Source organism: Puma concolor, chromosome C1 (genome assembly GCF_028749965.1).
Source record: "Puma concolor isolate L17-30 chromosome C1, mPumCon1.1.hap2, whole genome shotgun sequence".
Lineage (NCBI taxonomy): Eukaryota > Metazoa > Chordata > Mammalia > Carnivora > Felidae > Puma > Puma concolor.
Genome location: NC_141674.1, coordinates 1,233,398 through 1,254,575, shown reverse-complemented (window position 1 = coordinate 1,254,575; position 21,178 = coordinate 1,233,398). Strand labels below are relative to the sequence as shown.

The 21,178-nt window shown below is 65.0% G+C and overlaps 1 protein-coding gene across 1 annotated transcript in view; it reads right to left on the bottom strand.

Moving 5' to 3' along the window:
• The window catches only part of PLCH2 (phospholipase C eta 2), a 69,795-nt gene extending 52,784 nt beyond the window's left edge, over positions 1-17,011 (bottom strand). Inside the window, exons 1-2 of the mRNA XM_086715454.1 lie at positions 16,899-17,011; positions 15,422-15,683 (exon numbers count right to left, since the gene is read on the bottom strand). Of these exons, the coding sequence (XP_086571580.1) occupies positions 15,422-15,500 (79 nt within the window). The 5' untranslated portion in view covers positions 15,501-15,683; positions 16,899-17,011. The remainder of the gene's footprint in view (positions 1-15,421; positions 15,684-16,898) is intronic.
• Between the last annotated feature and the right edge of the window lie 4,167 nt (positions 17,012-21,178).

The window sequence follows — 21,178 nt, the reverse complement described above, 5'->3', positions numbered from 1 at the left end:
CGGGCTGGGGGGAGGCTCAGCCCCTTCGGCCACCGCCCGGGGAGTGGGGGAGGGCAGCGGTCACCAACGGCGGCCGGGCCAGACCACTCATGCGCTGCCCACGGCACACTGCTATTAGCCCATTTCACAGGTGAGACGTTCAGGCGAGGCCCCCTGCCCAAGGCCACACAGGGGCTGGTGGCAGAATTGGGAGCTGATCCAAGTCTGCCCCCTGCTCTGGGTGTCCTCCCAGCCCTGGACCGGGCCTGGGCTTCACCGGCCAGCCAAAGCCAGCCTGCAAGAGTGGGACCCCTCATGGACCTGATCTCCACTCCCCACCCACCCTGACACCTGAGTTTCCTTGAGCATGGTTCTCCAGAAGGCAGAATCACCCGGGAGCCTGTTTAAAAGGCCCACTTCGGGGGCGCCTGGGTGGCGCAGTCGGTTAAGCGTCCGACTTCAGCCAGGTCACGATCTCGCGGTCTGTGAGTTCGAGCCCCGCGTCGGGCTCTGGGCTGATGGCTCGGAGCCTGGAGCCTGTTTCCGATTCTGTGTCTCCCTCTCTCTCTGCCCCTCCCCCGTTCATGCTCTGTCTCTCTCTGCCCCAAAAATAAATAAAAACATTGAAAAAAAAAATTTTTTTTTTAAAAATAAATAAATAAATAAATAAATAAATAAATAAATAAAAGGCCCACTTCAGTGGAAACGGCCCAAACCCTCTCAAGTCTGCATTTTCCACACTCCCAGGCAACATATAAAGCCTACTAGACCTGGAGAGCTGCTCAGGGCCACGCTGGGGCCTGGGGTGCCTCCTTGGAGAAGCTCTCGGGTGCCCCAGGGGGCTGTCAGATCCACTTTGGTACAGAGATGCAGTTGAGGCCCCAAGATACAGGCAGCAGGCCTCAGCCCACCAAAGCTGCCCCCCCTCCAACAAAGTAGCCAGTCTTGATGAAAGGGGCATTTGGGAGACCCCCCCCCCTTGAGGTGGCCACGACCAGTGGCTGGCAGGACCCGGGAGCAGCCGTTCACTGAAGGAGGGCCCATCCAGGACCTACCTGGCCTCCACATCCCCCTGGAGGCCAGGACCCCCAGGCCCCCTCCCCACCTTCCCCTGGGAGCCTCTGGAGGCTGTGCCCAGCCCAAGGAGAGCCTGGGGTCCTGGGGACCCAGGAGGCAGGCCAGTCAGGGGCTCTGGGGAGAGCAGCTCTCATGCACTTAGCACATCCTCAGCCCGTGGGGCCCAGGGTGTGAGATCCGGGCCCCTGCCTCTGGCCTGCAGGTGTTTGGGTAGGGGGTGGGGCGCGTGCACAGCACAACTATTGTGGAGGGCTGAATGGTGGCCCCTATGAGATGCATCCACACCCCAGAACTTATGCAGAGAAAGGTCTTTGCAGGCGTAACCAAGTTAAGCATCTTGAGATGAGCTCATCCTGGATCGCTCCAGGTGGGTCTTAAATCCAATGACAAGTGTCCTTAGAAGAAAAGGGGAGGACGCACAGGGGGCCGAGCCACGTGAACACAGAGGCAGAGGTTGGAGGGGAGCAGCCACAAGTCCAGGGATGCCAGGGACCCCAGGGCCTGGAACAGGCAGGAAGGATCCTCCCTTAGAGCCCCGCAGGAGTGCAGCGCTGGGCACCCTGGTCTGGGGCTCCCAGCCTCCAGACCAGGATGGAGGTTTGTGGTCATTTGTCCTGGACGCCGCAGGCACCGAGCAGCTCTCAGGCTGGGCTGGAGGGGCGTCTCACACGGGGTTCGTGGAGAAATCAGCCTTTCTGATAAGGTGGGTGCCTCTGCTGGTTCTAGCTGCGGGGGGGGCGGGGCACCCAGACAAGGTCCACTAAGGCCCAGGGCCCCGGAGCCCCCAGCGCTGGCAGGGAGCTCCGAGCTCTGCACGAATGACTTGGTCAGAACCCCAAGCTCCTTAGAGGAGGACCCAGGGGAACAGCCGGTTAGGTGACCGCCACGGGTAAGGGGAGCAGGGGAGGCGGGGCTGGGGGAACCAGGTGCCTAGCCTGGGTCAGAGGCCTCCCTGGGCTTGTCCTGTGAGACGGACCAGAGGGACGTTTGGGATTCTGCACCCCCACTTCCCTGCCTTTCTGTCTCCCCCGGGTCGGCAGCTCAGGCCACGCCGTCTCTGGCATCCCCATCACGCCTGCGTCTCCCCACGCCCCTCACGCTGGCCCGGCTGCCGAGCCCCATCAGCTGGCGGGAAGGGCCTCTCTCTGAGGACGGCAGAGTCTCTGGACCCGATACGCCAGCCAGCTCGCCTCCTTCCCCTGGGCAGCCTGGGATTGAGTGTATGTGCACGGGCAGTGCCAGGGTACACAGGCGTCGGCGGGGACAGGGGGGAGGTGGCGCAGCGGGTGCCGACCCCACAGGTGAGTTGAGTGTTCGGGGCCTTCCCCATGCAGATTCTGGGCTGATCGGACAGCCCTGCCCCAGACCTCCCCAGACCCGGCTGGTTTGCCCTTGAGTGCCTCCCGCCCCCCGCCCCGAGCCTCCCACCCACGGGGGGCTGATGCACAGTAGGAGCTGAGGAGACAGGTGAGGAGCCTGCTCTGTGGGGGCGGAGACCCCAGCATCGATGCCCCAGAGGCTGCTGGGAGCACGGAGGGGGTGGAAAGAAGGCAGGAAGAAGAGCCTCGAGGAGCCGGTGGGGACAGGGGTGGGCACCCTCCCCAGACCACGGTGCCTGGGAGAACACACATCCACACCCACAGGGGCCTGGGCCAGGCTCAGCGGCCGGGAGCCCAGGGGCTCTGCTGACCTCAGGCCCCCTCTCCACAGCCCAGGCTGCCAGTTCCTTGCTGAGCTAGGTGACCAGGCAGCCTCCTTTGTCCCCTGTGCCGGGCGGGCGGAAGGGACAGAAAGCTCCATTCGTAGCTGGCTGGCTGCTGCCGCTGGAGCCAGCTCCCCGAGCCCTTCCTCCCTGAGCTGTGCCTGTTACACAACAGACCTAAGAATAATCCAGAGGGCGGGCAGTGCAGGGGGGACGGAGCTGTCCTGCCTCCCGGGACCCCTCAAGCTGGGGGTGGGGGGAGGGCCGATGGCACAGCAGCCCTGCTTCTGCCCAGGGCCTGAGGCCATCTGGAGGCGCGAGGGGCACCGGGGTTGCACCCACCCCAGCACCTAGGAGACCGGGTAGTACACAGGGTCCTGGTGCCCAGGGGCTGGCCGGGTCCCAAAGGCTCAGGGCCATCCGTACCCAGCGGTCCTTGGGGTCAAAAGGCCCGACCAGCCCTGCAGCAGAAGCTGCTTTTCCGGTGGGTGTGATCCCGAGCCCCCGATGGCTGCGCCCTCCCGGCACACAGGACCCGGGGGGCTTCGGTGGACACGAATGCAGAACGGGGCGGGGTGGGGGGAAGGCGGCCCGGCAGGGACAGGGGCGCCCACCGGCAGCCCAGCCCGTGCCCTGCCCTTCGCTGGAGCAGGTGGCAGGCGGCCTGTCAGTCAGGCCAGACTCCCTCCCTTCTGGGGAGCAGGCGGCGGGCGGGTGGGACAGGTCCCAGCTAATGAAGTAACAGAATGTGTACAAATGGGCCCATAGTTCTTCATCTACTGCAGACGTTAAAAATTAAAATCCAATTACAGCTCCCACTGTCAAACCTGGCTCCTGCCACGTAAACCAATCCGTGCGCGTGGAGGGAGGGGGAGGTTATGTAACCTGAACTCCCGGCTTCAGGGAGGGCCCGGGTGGGCCTGACCCCCCCCCTCCACCCCACTAGGAGGGTCCTGCAGGGGATCAGAAGTCCCTCTGGCACCTGTGGGACTCCACAGACCCGGCTCAGACACCGGAGGGGGAGGTCCCTGCCCGATCACCTTCAGGAGGGGGCACTTCCAGCCCGCCGGATACCCTCCCTATGCTCCTAACTGTCCCCTGACGGTAGCCCCAACAGCTCTGCTGGTGGCCGGATGACAGACCCCACCCCAGCTCCGTGCACACTTCATAGCTCAGGTGGGCCAGGGTCCAAGATGTCCAGGCCAGCCGGCCCACCCTCTGGGAAGCCCCAGGTACGGTGGGCCTGCCCACCCGTGCTCAGGCCGAGTCCCCTCACCTCAACCCCAAGAAGTAGCCGCTCTCTTGCCTCCCGGGGCGAGCCACAGCTTTGGGCCAGGACAGGGTTACTGACATGCTCAGCCTCGGGGAAGGGGACTGTGAGGGCCCCTCCGTCAGCCAACGGCACACACCCCGCCTGCCACACGCCGGCCTCCTCTCCGAAACCCCCGGACTCTCTCCATAGGGCCCCGCACAGGATGTGGCCCTGGGTTAAGTACAGACGAGGGGGTTGCTGGGGGCCCCAGAGCCATCTCTTCCGTTACACCCGGTGGGGGACCAGAGCTGGGTCCTGGGGCGGACAGGCAGGCTCCTGACCCCACTTCTGACCCGCCCCCCAGTCTGTAGCGCCTGAACTCCCCTCCACGGCTACAGCTGCCTGATTAAGTCTTTGGGCTCAAAAGACCCTGCTAGGACTCAAACGGGCTCACGACAGAAGCGTTTCGGCATGGTGGCCCAGGTGTCAGGAGAGCTGAGCATCACCTCTTAGAGATCAGGGCATAGGGCACAGGGAGGACACAAATGCGGTACAGTTCCAGGGATGAGGGGTGGAGACAGCCATGGGAGAAAGGCCACCCGGGTGGGGAGTCAGTGGTCATTCTGTCTGCCTCAAGGGTCACTGGGTGTGTGGGCGGGGGGGAGGCCTCTTGTTCCCCCGGCATCTTCCCTCCGCCGGCTCCCAGAAGCATCCACCTCCCCTAAGAAACGCCCCGTCGCTCTGCCAGCAGGCCCTGAACTCCAGAGCAAGTACTGCTTCCCCAGCACCAGTGCCAGCACCTTCGGACAGCCTGGGTAGGGCCATTCCAGAGCCCAGCTGGGTCCCCTGTGGGGGCAGGTCCCCCACACCCCAGCCCCTGCTGGTCAAGGGCCAGAGAGTCACCTGCAGCCAAGCGGACGTACCCACTCCAGGGAACCACATCCCACCCAGCACCTCACCACAGACCCAAATGTCTGGGGTGCTTGGGCTCCATCCACATCCAGTGAGGGGACAGGGTGCCCTCTCCGGGCTCAGCAGGGCGCAGTCTGAGCACAGGGTCACAGCCCCAGCGCGGTATCCACCCTAAACCTGGAGAGCAAAGTTCGCAGGGAGGTAGCCCCAGATGCCTCCGCGCGCACCTGCGGCCCCCAAGAGAGCCCAGGACCCCTCACCTGTCCCCGCGATCCCACCCCGCCCCCTCCAAGATCGGAGCCCTCCCTCCCGGGTCCGGAGCTCGGAGGCCCCTGGCTCCACCGCGGGCGGGCCGAGGCAGCGGGGCGCCCCCTCTCCGCGCGGTCCCGACCCGCCCCGAGCAGCGGCGCCCCCGCGCGTCCACCGAGCCCGGGCGCAGCACCAGGGGCGGCGCGGCACCTACTGTGCTTCCGCGGGGCGGCTCCCGCGTCCATTGTCTCCGCGGCGGCTGCGGCTGCGGGGGGCAGCTGCGGCGGGGGCGCCTTCAGCAGCCGGCCTCGGGCTGGGGCTCGGGCGGCATCGCCCCGCAGGCTGGGCGGCCCGCGGCGGGCTGTGCGCGCTGACACTGCGCCCCGTGGAGGCGCCGCGCGCGAGGAGAGCGCTGTCACTCGTGCCGCCCGCACCACACCCCCTGCCCGCCCCGCGCGGGGAGGGGGCCGGGGGCGCGGGCTCGGCGGCGGGCGCTGAGCCGGGCGCGGGGCGCAGAGTCGAGGGGCGCGGGGCGCAGAGCTGGGCGCGGGGCGCAGATCGGGGCGCACGGTGGGGCCAGCAGGCTTTCCCCGCAGAGATGCGGCCTCGTCGCTCCCCCTACACGCCCCTCCGCTTGGCCCCAGGCGGTGGGACCGGGAAGGGGGCGGACCAGACCGAGAGCCGCTTCCCCATCCAGGGGCCGGGCGCTTGCGGAGCAGGTGGCTCAGCGCAGCAGCGAGACAGGGGTGTTTGCCAGGCTCTACCCCTCCCCCAAGACGTAAGGTGGCAAGCGCAGAAACCTGCGTAAGTATCTGGACCCGGTGGGCAGATCCTCGGCCGGGCACTAGGCGCCCCTCAGTTCACACCAGCGGGCAGCGCCCTGGGTGGGGGGAGGGGCGCTTAGCGCTGTCTTGGAAATGTGACCCCCATGCTAGAAACAGCACCAAGGGCAAAGTGGGGGCTGGCCCACTGCCTCCCCTCCCCAAACTGGCCTCGTGCCCCGAGGGGGCCACGACCTCAGCATATGTCCCCCTCACGCAGCTCCAGGTCTCAGAGGGCCCCAAAACCTGCCGCAGAGACAAACCCCAAACGCTTGGGGGCCCTCCCTCACGGGACCTTCCCATCAGACCCGGTTTCCTGGGATTCCCCCACCTCTGCGCCCCCCCCCCCACTCCCTCCTGCAGCAGGTGGCAGTGGAGGAGGGGGGAGGCAGGTCAAGAGAACGTGTCCAGCTGGGCAACGGTGTGCAGAGCCAAGACTCCCAGCAGCTGGCCCTGGGCTACCTGACAGCAGGAGACAAGATGCAGAATCACGTCCAGCCCCCCAGAGACCCCCAGTTACCCTAAGTTAGCCTCAGCCCCCCCCCACAGACCCCCAGTTAGCCTCAGCCGAACCCCTCCCTTCTCCGGGCTTCAGTGGCCCCGGGTATAGGACCCTCTGGTTTCTAAGGTCCTCTGCACCCCCCCCCCCACATAGCCCCAGGCTAGGGGCTGCTGCTGCGGCCTCATCCCCGCCCCCACCCCTGACAGCAAAAGCTGGGCTGAGTGAGAGGGCAGACCCACATCACGCGGATGGGTGACGGAGCCTCTTGGAGCCTGCAGGAGCCACACTCAGGCCAGGACGAGACTCCCGCTTAGGGCCCCGTGACCTTCTGTGACCACACCGTGGGTACCCACACTCCTCAGCCTCAGACACATCACCGCAGCGGCCGAGCCGGGCCTCCTTCCACCCTTGGCTCTTCCCCGGGCTCTCCAAGGCTTCCCCAGACGGACAGCCCTGAGTGTCCCCGCCGTCCCTGCCCGGCTGAGAGCCCTGGCTGGGTGCAGGCCAGAGTGGGCAGCACCTCCAGCCATACCCACCTGCACACCTCTCCCCCCCCCCCCCCACAGCGTGGGGCTCAGCCAGGGGGAGGAGGTGGCTCGCCTCTTGGGGGCACAGACGTCAGTCCTGGGGGCAAGGCTGCCTGGGCCACGGCAGGATCCCAGCAGGCCTTGGGGATGCGGCCCCAGGAGGAAGGAAGGGCACCCACACCGTCTGTGCCCGGAGAACAAGGCCCAGGGACAGACAGAGATGGAAACCAAGGGTGACAACAAGAACAGACAAACAGACGACGACACTGGGCTCCTCTCCCTCAGAGCCAAAATTGAGATGCAAATTGGAAACCACCAGGAAAGAAACCTCCATTCTGAGCCAGAGACACCAAGCATTTCAAGAAGGAGGGCGGGGGATGCGTGGGCCGGCAGGGCTCAGGGCCTCCGGGCCGGCCGGCCACGCAGCCGGAGAAAGGCCGTTGCACGCGGTGGATGATGTGTACACGTGCCCACTGTGACCACCAGGCCCTCTGGAAGTCGCCCCGGCAGCCAGGACGGCCCGCCTGCCCCCATAGCCCTCCATCACCCCCACGGAGCACAGTCCTAGCCAGTCTCCCAGACCCACTCTGGCCCCCCGCCTCCCCCAGGCTCACCCCACCCGCGCTCCTGGAACACAGGCCTGAGCAGGCGGTTCCGGGCTCCAAACCTTCAAGGGCTCCACTCTCGGGTCATGCAGCATCAGACCCTCCAGCCTGGCACCCAGGGGACCCAACTGCATGGTTTCCAGGACCTAGAGCAAGGGTGCCTCTCTCAGGAAGCCTTCCCTGCTTGCCCTGACCCTCGAGCTCGCCCGCTCTGAGACCGCACCATCCACGGTCTGAGCCAGAGAACTTCACACGCCTTGTCACAAGGGCCTTGCCCTTGTTTTGAGTCTCGCCACCCAGATCATGAGGTCCCTGCAGGCAGGGAAGGGACCACGTGCCCACTGCTCTTCCTACACACGCCGGCTGGGCCCAGCTTCGGGCAGCTCAGGCGTGTGTCTGCTCGGCCTTGGCGGAGAGGAGTCCAGCCAGACTGACCAGCTGCCCCATGTACACGAACACTGTCCCCATGAGTGGCACTGCCCGGCTCCAGCAGTAACGGGCGCCGGGGGACAGCAAGGACACACGGGCCCAGAGAGGCGTGCATGCAGGCAGCCAGCGGCACAGCGAGTGCGGCCCGCGGGGGGAGGGGGGGGGGCGAGCGCGGACGCGCCGAATCAATAAGCCTAATTAGGTAAATGTGCAATTCTCGACCGGCTAAATTTAGGAAGTGTGTGTTTCATTTTTCAGCAGCATCTGGTCTTAAGACGTCCCGTGCTCAATCAGAACTCAAGACAGTGTACGGGGATCGGACCTCCGCTCCCCCCGGCTCCTGCTTCTCAGGGAACACACAGCCTGGAGCCTGGGGACAGCCCTGGTGCCACCAGGCATCTCCCATGGGCACGGGGTTGGGGGGGCGGGGGGAAGGTGTGGGCAGCCTGGCCCCCGGCGCAGGGCCGGGCTGAGCCACCAAGACCCCCCCACCAGGCATTTTCCTGTCTAGGTGGTGCCCACCGGAGGAGGGGTGAGGACCCATCTCTGACGAACCAGAGGCCTTGAAAGGCACTGCCAGCCCTCAGGAGCCCTCATTACCTCCCAATACCACCTTTTCTTTGAGGGGGACACTGAGGCACAGAGAGACGGCCCCAGGTCCTGGAAGACCAGGTATCCAGCCCCCAAAAGGCCTCTCTCACTGGACAGGGGTGGGTATTTCCATCTAACTCTGGTAGGACAGGGAAGGGCCCATAAGCTGGGTCAGGGCTGGGTCGAGCCACGTCTAGTAAGACCAGCCACACGGTCAGAGTCTCAGCTCCTCCAGGCCAGCCCAGACCCCCCGGCAGGACAGCCCAGGTCTAGAGGGTGGGGGGTGGGAATGCTCCGTGATGCCGCGGCCCCCGCGGGGCAAACCCACCGCAAGGTACCCAAGACAAGAGAAGGGTGGAGGCGGGTGGCGGGAAGCACGCAGGGGGTTGGGGAGAAAGTGGTCTCCGAGCCCTGCAGTCCGCAGGCCGCGGGGAGGTCCCAGGGGAGCTTGGGAAGGAGTGGGGTCTGGACACCGTGAATGGGGGTGACCCCAGGTGGGAGGGGACCTCCCGTCTCTGGGGCCAGTGGTCACACTCAGAGAAGAACACGCCCACCCGGCCGGGTGCCGCGCTGCCTGGCCACTGCCCGTCTACTCTTTCGGGGCCGGCTGGAAAGAAAGGCCCGGAAGACCGTTTCACCCCACGGGCCGGGGCCGGCTCTCGCTGTTCTCTCCCTGACTGCTCGGGGCACAGAGGCCTTTGCCAGCGCATGCCGAGCGCGGGCACACGGGGCCAGCCGGGCTCACCCCCACGCCTTTCCTCGGCCTGCCACAGGGACAGGGCCGGGATGCTCCTCTGGCCCCAGGGGGAGGGAGGGAGGAGGGGCCCTCACCTTGGTCCCTCTGAGCCCAGCAGGCAGTAAATTCAACCCCGCGCTGGGCACAGCAGGAGCCCCAGGGTCAGGCGGTGCCCGGACCCGGCCTCCTTCCTGGAATCGGCAGGTGTAGAGCCCCCTTGCCCTCAGGCCTTACAGCGAGGAACCTGCTCCCAGCGCTGCCCTCCCCAGGCCCCCGAAGCAGGGACCCCTGTCAGGGGACCCCCTTCACAAACTGGGCCCCTCCCAGTCCCTGCACAGCGTGTCCCCCACCTGACAAACACCTGCCCAGCGTCCGGTCCCAGGGAAACCCACGACAGCTTCTGTTCGGCTTGATGTCGGCTGGGCTGGCTCCCTCTGGCCGGCCAGGGTGCTCAAAGAGCCAGCCCCCAGCCCGGAGGAGTCCCAGGCCCGGAGCCCCAGGCTGTGGGCTCCCCGGGCCTCACTGAGGAAATGCCCCAAGACCAGGTTCCTCCCTGCAGGACCCCCCAGCCACGGCACCCCCGTGGCCTGTCCACCGGCCTCCAGACAACCTGTGGACCACGCCCGGCTCCATCCCTGCCTTTAACCCGTGACCCCTTCCCTTCTCCCTGATGTGGAGTCCCCCTTCCTGGCCCAGCCCTGGACCCCTTGCTTCCCCGCAGACTGGGCAGGAAGGTCTCAGTCCGTCTGCCAGCAAAGCCAGGTCTCTGTCCCAGGGCCCAGCACAGCCCTGGCACATGCTGGACTCCAGGCACGGGGTGGGCGCCCAGGACGTAACAACTCATGGCTGCGTTCACCCAGCCTGGCCAGGACTCGTGACAAGAAGAGACTCCTGAGGGGAGCGTGTCCCTGCCCAGGGAGTGACGAGCCCAGAGCTGTCATTATCCAGGGAGCTGGGCCACTTCCCCCAGCCCCAGGTGGCCCTGAAGGTGAGCGCACGTCCAGCCTGCCTGGGAAGACCCTCCCTCCTGCTCCAGGCAGGACTGATTCTGGAAAGGCAGCAGGGAGGCCACGGCGTCCTACCCGCCCCGCTCCTCGCTCCTCCCGGCGCTCGGCAGCAGGCTGAAGGCGGGAGCTTCAAAGAGTTTGGCGAACACGGCAGATGCCATTGCACGCAGCGGGAAAGACACGCGCCTCCAAGGAAACAGCCAGGGGCTCAGACCCAGACGCGTGCGCAGGAGGCTTGCCCGCAACATTATTTACGACAGCGAGCACTCACAGGTTTCCTAGACGCTCTCGTGGCGGCTGCAGCGGCCACATTCATCGGACCGGGAGACAGCCATAAAATTCAGGCTCCAGGGGCGCCTGGGGGGGCTCGGTCGGTGAAGAGGCCGACTTGGGCTCAGGTCACGACCTCGCGGTTCGTGAGTTCGAGCCCCGCGTCGGGCTCTGTGCTGACAGCTCGGAGCCTGGAGCCTGCTTCGGATTCTGTCTCCGTATCTGTCTGCCCTCCCTCCCCCCGCCACTCACGCTCTGTCTCTCAAATACACGTTAAAGAAATTAATTAAAAAAAATCAGACTCCAGAGAAAAAGGCAGGGGTTTGGGGGGAAGGTAGACCAAGCCCCGGGGAAGGGCTCCTCGGGGTCGGCGCAGCGTCTGGAGCACAGAGCCCCGCGCACGCAAAGCCCCCACGGAAGGTGCCGGCAGGGGTGACAGATTCGGTCTCTTCTCCACATTTTCCCGTATTTTCCAAATCATCTCCTCTGACCAAGTTTTGCTTCTTGCTTTCATATTCAGGCAGGAAAACAAGAATTAAAGCAAGGTTACCAGCACAGAGCTGGCGGGAGGTCCCAGGAGCAGGGGCAGTGGATCCGAACACACTTTCAAGTGGGAAGGCGCCCGCGTCCGCACATCCTGCCCTGGCCTCGTGGACACACATTGGCTTCCCCGCACCCCCCCACCCCCCCCCACCCCGCCACGGCCTCTCCAGCCCCAGCTCTGTAAAGACACAGGCCTGGATGCACACCGTCGGGGACAGGGGAGCACCAGGACTCCTCTGCTCCAAGCCCTGCTGAGCCTCAGCCGCGCACTGGGGATGCCCTGGCTTGCTGGCCCCGCCCACGCAGACAGGTGCCCGGCAGGGCTGGCTGGCCCTCAAAGGCCTGGGGACGCAGGAGACCAGCAGCTCCCGGTGCACACACGCCCGCCCACCCGAGGGACCTGGCCATCTCTGCACCCTTGGCCCGTCGGGTCCAACCCTAGGACCTCGCACACCCAGCAGCGTCCTGGCCCTCCTGCTGATCCTCCCCAGCCTGAGCCCTGTCTCTGGGAATCTTGCTGTGTGAGCTTGAGTTAGTGACTGAGTGTCTCTGAGCATCACTGAGCTGCATTAGCTCCTCAGCACACGCTGGCCCCGCCAGGGACCCAGGCTGGGTGGGGCCCACGGAAAGGAGGGAGCCGTCCTCAGCATCGATGGCTCAGCATCCCAGGTCCAGTGTCTCCCCCCGCCCCCCCGCCCCTAGCGAGCTGCCCGGCTGCTCCAGATGGCCCGTCCTCACAGACGTGAGCGCACAGAACACTGGGGCTCTCCCACCTCAGCCCCATCTGTGCACCGGGTGGAGAAAGGACACCACAGCTTGGGACTCCCCGCAAAAGAGAAGGGAGCTGCCACCACAGCCCCTCCTCACTGGCTGAACGTGTTGCATCTCGCAGGGGCATCCAGGCGGCTCAGCAACCCGGGGAGGCATCCATGATAGCCCCCAAGTCGGCAAGCATCCCTGGGATGTCCCTTAGTGCCGGGCCTGCCCCCACCACCCTGGCTCCTTTAAATTTTTTTTTTAACGTTTATTTATTTTTGAGACAGAGACAGAGCATGAACGGGGGAGTGGCAGAGAGAAAGGGAGAAACAGGCTCCAGGCTCCGAGCCGTCGGCACAGAGCCTGACACCAGGCTCGAACTCATGGCCCGCGAGATCATGACCTGAGCCAAAGTCGGACGCTTAACCGACTGAGCCACCCAGGCGCCCCATCCCCGGCTCCTTTAGAGAAGCCCTTTGTGGATCTCTTCTCCGTGTACGCCATATGGGAGCATGGATGAACCTGATGCCCCAGGCCCCTTGCACCTCCCAAAGCACAGACCCCAGCCTCCAAAGCCCTGGAGAGAGTGCCAGTCTGTGACCAGGTGGCCATGCCCACTCAGCCCCCACAGGAGCCTAGCCGCCCCCTCAACACCCCCCCCCCCACCCAGGAGAGGCCCTTTGTGTCTGTCCAGTCCAACTCTGCCTGTCTGGCTCCATCCCTTCCTGGCTGGCATCCACGACCCCAGAGGCGTGAAGAGGCCAACTGCTCCCTAAACCTGGGAGCTCAAGTCTCCACCTCACCCCACTCTCTGGGTGCGGCAGGCACAGCGCCCGGCACCCCCAGCCCTTTACCTGTGGGAGGGGATTAACTGGCTCTCAACGAGACCCGTTACCACGGACACACGAGAAGTGGGGTAAGCAATCTGCCGTGGGCGCTGCCACATTTCCTGACACCGTCCCACTGGCTCTGGCTCTGGGGCTGGGCCCCATACGGCCCACCCCGCCCCCAGCTCCGGCGGGTAGCTGGGTCTTCTCCCCCTCCAGAGTGGATTAAACCAGAACTTGGGGGCCTGCACCCCATCGTGGGCACGGTGGCTGTGAGTCCCAGTGGGGGCGGCCCAGAGCAGGTGCTGGGTGATGGCACAGGCTCCGTGCAAGCCACCGACCCAGGTCCCGAAGCCCATGAGGCCAGGGCCCCAGAGCAGGCCCGAGACACCCCCCTCCTGGGCACTGTTCCCCCCCACCACCCCACCCCCACCTGGGACAGAGCTGGCATCAACCAAGCCAGGCGCCATGGCTCAAGGGAACCCGGACATACTTCAGTCCACAGCCAGAAGGAGCCTCCCGAATGTCAGGTAGACACAGCCTGCAGCTGCCGACTGTCCCCAAACAGCCTCCAGCACAGGCTGACCTGCTTCACAGGCTTTGAGGCTATCTCCTGCCCTCTTGGCTGGAAAACCTCTCTTGTTTGGTGAGGCTGCTTCGGGGAGCCTTCTGGAAGGACCTCCAGGGCCAGACGGAGCACCGCCACCCCGGCCCTCGGCCCAGAGCCAAGCACGGGGCCTTGTGTCACACACCAGCATCGGCAAGTCAGGCGTGGAGGGGACAGACAGCACAGGGAGCACCTCGAGGAGAGCACGAGGTGGGGACGGCAGGCCACGGGTGGGGGCCCCCTCCTCCGCCCCACGGCCCTGCCCGGGCTCGGCAGCCTGCTCTGCGGCCACCGCCCTCTCCGGGCGTCCATTCCAGACTGAGCTGAGCAGCAGGGCCCAGAGCCTGGGCAGGGGGCAGTGGGCCTCGAGCAGACATGTCCCCTCAGCGGAGGAGACCCGTTGGGGCACGTCTGGGGAATGTGGGAGAACGGGCCGGGTCCGGCTCTTCGGGGCGCACAGAGCACATGCACACAACCCACTCCACACACACACACACGCACGCGCACACGCATGCACAGACCCTCGCGGGCGGGCGTGCCAATTCACGTCCACGCTCACTCCCACCACTGCTGTCCCGAGGGGCAGCCCCAGGGCAAGCAGCAGCCGGCCTCAGGGAGAGCGGGTCCGCGTGGGCACGCACCACCTCCCTGAGCCACAGGCCTCGCGGGGGTGAGGGTGCGCTCTCCTCCTGACCTCCCAGGAGAGCTGAGTCAGGGTCCGCCGCGGGCTGCGTCTGCCCAGGAGGAGCCAGAAGGAGCCGGAAGGAGGCAGGGCCCCCGCACGTGCGGGCAGAGGCTGCGCTGCCGGGACAGGGGACAGGCGCAGGGAGAGGACCGGCCGCACGCCTGGGCTCTGCCACACCGGTGGGTGCCAGCAGCCTCCGGGCACCCCCGTACCCTGGAGCAGTGGCTGCCGAGTCCGCGGCCGGCAGGGAGCAGCTGAGCCCAGGCCCGAGGCCCGGGGCTGGGGCCGGACACTCCCTGGTGGCCGCAGCTCAGCCCACCATGCCGGGTACTCAGGACACCGCGGCCGACGGTTCTGGGCCCCAAGGGGAGAAGCCCCCACCTCCCGGGGGAGCCCGGGCCCAGCCTGCAGCTCACAGCCAGCACATCCCCGGCGGAACACGGAGCAAATTATACAGCGGGAGAGACGCCGGAGCCACGTCTACGGGTGCAGCCGGCTCCCACCCTTCCCTCGGGCAAGGGGCTCTCACACCTGGCCAGGCTCACCTGTGCACCTGTGCACCTGCGTAAATCCAAACGCCGGAAGCGGAAACGCCGCGAACGGATACGTGGTGGTGGTCGCGTGGCCAGATCCTTATCCGCCCACCCACCCGAGACACGAGTACTTCACAGCGTCTGCACCACTATCCCATCTTCCCGAAGCCGAGAGGCAGAGACGGTAGGCGCCAAAGCATCATCGCCCCGCTCCAGAGACCACAAATGTCACTGCCAGCGGGCCACAGGAAGGCACAGAGGCGACGGGCCCCGAGGTGCCCAGAGCCTCCCTGGGGTGCACAGCCCAGCTGTGCTGAGAAGCCCCAAGTCGGCCCAGGTTCCCAGGGGTCTGACCGAGATGGACGGGGCTGGTGGGCCGGCCGGCAGCCCCAAAGCGGTCTTCCTAAAAGGAAGTCTGTCCCATCTGCCGCCCCTTGCCCTGGCCCTTGAGGGGAGGGACCAGGGGAGTGGCCTTGCTCGGGCCCCTGTCCCCCACCCCCAGCCCTGGAGCTGCTTGCAACTTGCCTTTGCCTGAAGCCACTGGGAGCCGCCCCCTAGACCCACCCGAGGTGCCACAGTCCCCATTCAACTAGAAGAAGCCAGGGACCTCGGGTGGGGCCACCTCAGCCCCCCATCTTGGACAAAGACCGCCAAAGACATGTCAACCTCGTGCACTGGGGACAGGTGCACACCAGCCACTCTTGCCATCACGCACGGGGCCCCCCACCCACGGCAGCCCGCCTGTTCTGAGGGAGCAGGCAGAGCTCACTCTCCCGGGCGGGAGGCGGGGACTCAGAACCACCTCACTCACCCACAGGCAGAATATTGATGTTCAGGAAAAACTGTCCACTCTCCGGACTGGGCCCTGGGTCTTCCAGCGGGGGAGCCATCACGGACGGGTGCGGGGCTGTCGGCAGTGAGGGCAGCAGGGGAGAGGTGTGGCTGGCCTGGGTCACCAGCTGGGGCCAGCCACCCGAGGGAGGCAGGGAGACGCTGTTCTGAGGTCCCTCTGCCCCCCGGGCCCCTGGAGTCCCCCTCCGGAGTGGGGACTGGGCCTGTGGCTCATCACACACCTAGAGAGAGCAGGGCGGCGGGTGGGTGGGCGAAGCCCGGCCAGGCATCCAGGCCAATGCCAGGGTGGGGTTGCAGGGCACCGCTGTATGGCCGTCCTGCTCACCACCCCTCAGGGATAAACGCCCCCCCCCCCCCCCCCCCCCCGGTGAGGAGTGGGTGAAGCCAGGGGGCTGGTAACCGTAGCAATGGCTCCATCACTAAAGAGCGACTGCTGTTCTGTGCTGGGACTTTTCCTGAACTCGATGAAGTTCAAAGGCAAAACAGGCAGCATTTCACAGACACCAGTCAGCCCTTTCTGCCACGATGGTGCTGGGGGGTGTTCGCCAGCCCTGGGCCTCAGAGGGGTGGCCCCGGGCCACAGGAGCGGCCCGAGGAGGCTGCCCCTGGACCCTTTCCACAGCCCTCGGCTCCCACGGCACCGTCACCCCCAGCCCGGCGGCTCAGGCCACCTGTGGGTCTATGCAGCAGATCGAGCCACTTTGGTGTCCGAGCCCCTGAGTGGCCCAGGCTCCACCTGCCTCCTGGTGCCCCCTCCCCAAGTCTTAGTCCCACCGGCCTGTGCACAGGCTCCTCTCCTACTTGGAGCCCCCACTCCATCCATCCACCTCCCCACACACGTTGGACCAGCTCCTTCCAGAGACTTCCTCCTCCCTGGGGGCTAGAGAGAGGCCGCAGAGGCCAAGGTGGGAGGCCACTGGGCCCAGGACAGAGCTTCTGGGCTTGGCCCCCGGGTGGACATCAGGATACCTGGCCCCTCCAGCCGCCCAGAGCCACATGCTCTGCCTGAGTAGGCAAATGAACCGAAGGTGGGCAGGCCCTCTCCCGAGGTCCCCGTGGGTCAGGCTTAGCGCGTGACTCTCCTGAGGCCCAGGCCTCTGGGGCTCCCTCCGCCCCCCCTGGGGGTCTATCCCTCCCTCACCCCCACCTACTTCAGCCCCTCGGCCTCCACCTGGCCTACCCCATCCAAGACCAGCAACTGACCTAGAACTAGCCGGCCAGGAGCTCCCTGGGGTCCTACGCCCCCGAAGAGCACGGGGCGTGGGCACCAGGCAGCCCGAAGGCCAGGGCACCAGGACTCACGGGACCCCTCCGGCCCCAGCCCTGCTGTGCCTGCCACAGCCTCTCACAAGCCCGCCCTCCACTCCCGGTCACCCCTCCAGACGCCCTGGCTCCAGGTTCACCCGAAGCTGTGGGGTCCCCCGGCCCAAGCTCACCCGAGGCCGCCGGCCACACAGCCCACGAGGCCAGAGCGAGCTCCTGCCACCGTCTCAGCCGGCTACTGCCGGGTTCCGAGTAGGCACGGCGGCTTCCTGCTGCTACGGGAGCCCAGGATCCGTGCCTGAACACGTCTGCAAGCACAGGCCGGGCGTGGGGCTCGGCGGGACTGGCGCGGTAGAACCTAATTAGGCAACAGCACCACACCGCAAGCCGAGACAAGGCCGTTGAGGACCATGAGGTCAGCCGTTGGCACGGGCCCGGCTGCACCTTGCCGTGTGAGCTGAGCCCCTCGCCACCCGCCCCTGCCCCTCAGACCACGCCAGGGCCCCTCGTGGCACCCCTCGGACACGCCCGGCCCCTACAGTCCACGGGCCTGCGGCGGGGTCAGCAGCCTTGTGGGGTGGGGGCCGCGGGTGGGGGGAGCCCCAGCTGACGGGTGTTGTGGGGCTGTCCCCAGCCAGGCCTGCTCCTCCTCGCAGAGCCCCAGGCCGAGGACGGGGGGCCCTCTGGTGCCAGGCCTTCAGCTTGCTCAGACCCCCATCCAGATGCCAACGTCGAGTCCTGGGAACTGGCCACTGCCCACGGGTGACCGGTCATGGATGACATCGTTCAGTGCCAGGCTGGGTCCACTTGACCCCTGTCCTCCAGCGTCGGCCTGTTTAATCAAGGCATACGGCCCAGGCCCAGAGAGGCCAGAGAGCGGCCCAGCCCCGAGCCCAAGTGCCAAGGGCGCGGTGCTCATGCCCAGAGGTACGCCCACCTCCACAAAATGGCCAGCCCCCGCCCGCGGAGCCCCCAGAGGACAAAGTGGTTGCCGTTTGGCCTGCACGTGTCAGTCCGTGGTGCCCTGCCCACAGGGAGGGCTGGCGTGGACCCTCAGTGACTTCCACCCCTGACAACTCGCCTCCAATGTCCGCAGCGCCCCTGCCGTGCCCTGCAGAGCGGCCGGCTGGCCAGAGGAGTTCCCCGGGGGCCACCGCAAGCCCCGGCCTGCTCCCGACATCCTCTGTGTCACTCCACGGGCGTCCCCTGGCTCAGAAAGACCCCAGGGGTGGGGAGCCAGGCAGAGGTGGGAGCCCCGGCCTCTGGAGGCGGGGATGTATCGATAGAGCGTCCGCTCCTTCCCAGCCCCAGGCCCCACCAGCCACCAGACTCCAGACATCCCACCTGACTTTTTCTAGACCCACTGCCCACGTTCCCCCTGGGGTCCCACCCGGGCTGGACACCTGGTCTGAGGGCCTGAAAATCTCATACGATGAGGGACCCGGAAATCAAGGAGACGGTCTGCCTGCCCCCCCAACCCCTTCCTCGTCTCGGGACCCAGTAGCCAGAGTCCTCCACTCCAGCCGTCCCTTCCCCCTGACTCCCTAGTGCTGCCTGACGGGTCTCCTCTCCAGCAGGGCACCTCGCTGCCCGCCAGCGCCCCCTGGCACCGGTTCCTACAACCTTGCCTCTCCAGCACAGCCTCCGATGGAGGGGCCCCAGTGACGGGGAGGCAGGTCAGGGCACCCCCGTGGCTGGCCAGTCTGAAGCTGGACCCTCTACCCACCCCTGACTTAGCGGATGAGAACACAGATGATGAGGGGGCCACTCAACCCCTCCCCCCAAAGCTGTTGAGCCGCCCAAAGCCAGGCCGGGCACGTCGCACAGAGAACCCAGCAGCCCTGACTCCGAGGCCGTGGCGGGAAGCGCCCTGCCCCGGCCCCCTGCTCACGGAGGGTGGGCAGGAGTGAGCTGGCCCAAGGGCTGGTCTCACCGAGTTGAGCCCTCACGCTAGGTCCCGAGGGAGGGGCTTTTGTCAAGGGTCAAGCCCCAGGTAAGAGTGGGGGGTCACTCAGCCAGCTTGGCACTGGCCCCCGAGGAGTGGGGGAAGATGTTCCCAGCAGCCCTGACCGCTGGGGGACGCACACATGGAATAAACACATGGCATGAGGTCCGTGGGGACAAGCAGAGTCTTGAGAGCATAGTATTGAGTGGAGGAAGCAGAGACCAGAACGAGGCGTGCGGGAGAGCAGTGCTTCCAACGTGAGGCCCACGGAGCCCCTGGTGTCCCAGAACCCCGGGGGGGCAGAAGTCTGCGCTATTTCCATACTAACCCCCCACCCCGCTCCTCCCCGTGCCCACATCTGCGCAATGGTGGATAACAGCCAGCACAGAGCCAGGCAGCGGCTCCAAATGGCCCTGGGTCGTCCCGTCAGGCCCCCTGTCACCGCACACTCAGATCGAAACACAGAAGAAGCCGCTGCCCTGGGAAATTCCAAAACGTGAATTTTGTGAAACCTCAGCTCTTGCCCGTATCCTGTGTGAGAGAGCCAGGGGTTTCTCAAGAGGAGGGGCTCCGGCGGCAGATGCCAGGCCCGCGGGCCGCGAGGCGCAGGCAGCAGTCTTTGCTGGAAGGAACCACGGCAGACAGACTGTTGGGAGGCACGGGCGTGTGCAACATCTGGCGGCGGATTTCTCCAAAGCGCATACGGCGAGCCTGCCACCTAAAAGCAAAGTGACGACCGCGTGATGAGGTCCGTTGCCAGCGATGAAATTTGCGCTTCGGTAAAAATGAGCATTTTGGAGAATGTGTATCCACCACTGCGAGTCTGACGGCTTCCGAATATTTGAGGCTTTTTCTCACGGCAGCAGTGGCGACGTTCAGGAGAGACCACGCGACACGTGGACGTGCGGGAACTCTCTGCCGCACTCAGCGACCAGCGGCTTCCAGATGCCCCAAATCCTGCCCAGGTAGAGATCCACTCACAGCCAAAGACCCACCGACGGGGCTCACGTAACAGAACCCCAAACGGGCATTGCCAGGCTCGGGCTTTCACCCGCCACCACCTCCGCCGAGCGTCATCGTCTCTGGCTTTGCCACGGCGGCGAGGGACGCACATGCCTGCGTGCAAGGAGGTGGGTCTCCTCGAGAGCTTTCCACCCCGACGGGCACGCTGTGAACGCACGCTGTGGCGGCCGCGGCGCAGCAGCGCATCCAGAGCCCGGCCCCCTTCCTCCTGCCCCCCCCCCCGTTCCGGACACTCGCGACAAGACAAAGCAATACCGCTCTTCTTGCCGAATTCGTTTTGGGGGAAAAAAGTTATTTTCATGAAAAACTATTTATATTAACCTAAGTTTGTGCAACCACTGTGGAAAACAATATGGAGGTTCCTCAAAAATTATAAATAGGAATGCTACTGGGTATTTCCCCAAAGAGAATGAAAACGTTAATTCGAAAAGGTACACGCACCCCGAAGTTTGCCGCAGCACCATTTACAACAGCCAAGGTGTGCGAGCGCCCTCTGGCGTCCACCCGTTGGGGAACGGAGAAGCACCGGGCATGCGCGCACGCGGGACTATTACTCAGCCATAAAAAGAATGAAACCTGGCCACCTGCAGCGACACGGATGGAACCACAGCCCATTACGCTACGTGAAATAAGGCAGCCACACGAAGACAAAAGCCATACGAGTTCACTCGCACGCAGAATCTAAAACACCAAACCAACGAACAAAGAAACAGACTCGTAAGTACTGAGAGCAGGTGGTTGTGAGAGGGGAGGCAGGTGGGGGGATGGGGAAAATAGATAAAGGGGATTAAGAGGTACAAACTTCCAGTTACAAGATAAAGGAGTCACAGGGGTGGGAAGTACAGCACGGGGAACACGGTCAGTAGATTGTAATAACATGATGGCGGCGAGCCCTGAGTATTTTACACAATTGCCCGGTCACTATGCTGGGCACCTGAAACTAAGGACTAATGTCAGACCGCACGTCAACCCTACTTCCATAAAATACAAAAAATGTTCTTTATGTTCGCACGTAATCACTTGGTTGTTATTCAGCGAGACTGCATCAACAAAATGTTTTCAATGATTAGTCTCAATATCTAACGTAGTAAATGTCAAGTGCTAATAACCAGGGATGTGCTGATCCAGATTTACCAACCAGCCCCGTGGGGGTGAAAGCCCTGATGGGCGGTGTTTGCCAATTTCCACGTGAATACGCCCGCGGCAGCCAGTTTCCAGCTGGGAGGAAACCGGGTCACGTCCGGTCCTCCCGCACTTCCGCTGGGCGGAGGGCACAGGCGTGAGCTACAAGATAGGGGCGCAGATAACAGCAAGATGTGAATAATCAGGAAGCAAGAGTGTCCATTACCTTGCTTTTCTTATAATTTATATGTTTTACATAATTTAATTAGTTTAATTTGATTTTAATAACGGCCGCGTGTGACAACCCGCTCTCAGAATTACCGGAGACCTCATAGCCGGCTCGTGAGCCGGTGCGAGCAGCTC